This window comes from Triticum urartu, chromosome 5, assembly GCF_003073215.2.
Source record: "Triticum urartu cultivar G1812 chromosome 5, Tu2.1, whole genome shotgun sequence".
Classification (NCBI taxonomy): domain Eukaryota; kingdom Viridiplantae; phylum Streptophyta; class Magnoliopsida; order Poales; family Poaceae; genus Triticum; species Triticum urartu.
This window is the reverse complement of record NC_053026.1, coordinates 599,948,427-599,949,722: the sequence shown is the minus strand read 5'-3', so window position 1 is coordinate 599,949,722 and position 1,296 is coordinate 599,948,427. Positions and strand designations below refer to the sequence as shown.

Below are 1,296 nucleotides of genomic sequence, written 5' to 3'. Positions count from 1 at the left end.
TCTAGGAAGGGACTAGGGACTTTTTAGTCTCTGGAAACAAACATGAAGGGACTTTTTAGAGACCAGAGACTTTTTAGTTGGGACTAGAAAAAGTCTTAGGACTTATGAACCAAACAGGGCCTAAACGCCTTCCGTGCATGGACAGAGAGCATGCTATTTCCCTCGTCCGTCAGCCACTCCAACACAGGAACCCAAACAGACAAAAAACGTCATGTCCGCCTGACGGACATGGGACGAACACAACAGGCATCCAACGCAAGAACCCAAAAGCGGACAGAGCGGATAGCAGCTACACCGGCGCCCCGTCTCCTCTGTGCCGGCGCCGTCTCCCTAGCGATCCGCGGGGGCTCCAGCTCCTCCTCGCTGACCACGGTGAGGTCCTCGAGGCACGCGCTTGCCGAGCTCCTACTCGCTCGCCTGTCCAGCGACCCCAGCGGCAAGGGCGCCGTCTCCTCGACGACCCGCTCCTTCACTTCCTTGACGGGGACCTCGCAGCACGAGCTCGCCGAGCGCGGCGAGGGGAAGATCGTGGCCTTCGACGCTGCGGCGGCCGCCTCGTAGTCCCTGCTGAGCTGCAGGAGCAGGTCGGCGGCCGCCAGCTCCGCGGCCGTGAAGAGGCCCCGGAGCCAGCCGAGCTCCCACTCCAGCCCGCAGCGGACGGCGAGCGACGACATGGATGGACGGAGCAGCGACCGATCGGTTGCTACGCTTGGCTCGGCGGCGAGAGGAGGCCGAGGAGTAGGATTGAGGTGGAAGGGGAGATCTTTTTTCTTGTTCTAGAGATGTGTGGATGCGGATGAGAAGAAACGGGATGGAGGCGTGGGCTGCACGGGCGGCTTTAGCGGGGAGCCGGCTCGGTCGATGCGTGGGCGGGGCACTGCTAGGTGGGACCAGGAGCGGACACGAGCGGACGACAGCGGTCGACGAGAGCGTCCGCTTCTATCCGCTTCGTATCCAATTTTCCCTATATTTGGGTCAAGTTTGGGTCAGGGAGGACAGCAGGCGGACACCCGCGTCCGTTTGTGTCGTCCCGTTGGGTCAAGTTTTGTGTCTGGATGATCCAAACGGATAAAATGGGTCTCTCCCTTAAAGTTGCTCTCATAGCCTTGCCCAGTTGGGCTGTTTGGCTGGGACTGAGATCCAGTGCCTTGACCGAGCCAAGGCACCAGTGAACAGTGTGGTGCCTTGCCGACTTGGTCGTTGGATTAAAAACAGACAAACAGAAACACCACGATATGATTCCGAGACAATTGAAAAATATACCCGAGAAACTTCATTATAAATAACATGGTAATA

At 58.4% G+C, this 1,296-nt stretch overlaps 1 protein-coding gene across 1 annotated transcript; it reads right to left on the bottom strand.

Moving 5' to 3' along the window:
• Positions 1-209: 209 nt before the first annotated feature.
• Positions 210-933, bottom strand: LOC125507511. The gene has a single exon (XM_048672071.1). It carries the CDS (start codon positions 672-674, stop codon positions 210-212), a length of 465 nt encoding a protein of 154 aa, XP_048528028.1. The 5' UTR covers positions 675-933.
• Between the last annotated feature and the right edge of the window lie 363 nt (positions 934-1,296).

Excerpts from the sequence above, each read along its gene's own strand:
- LOC125507511 (XM_048672071.1), bottom strand. The coding sequence starts at position 674 with ATGTCGTCGCTCGCCGTCCGCTGCGGGCTGGAGTGGGAGCTCGGCTGG.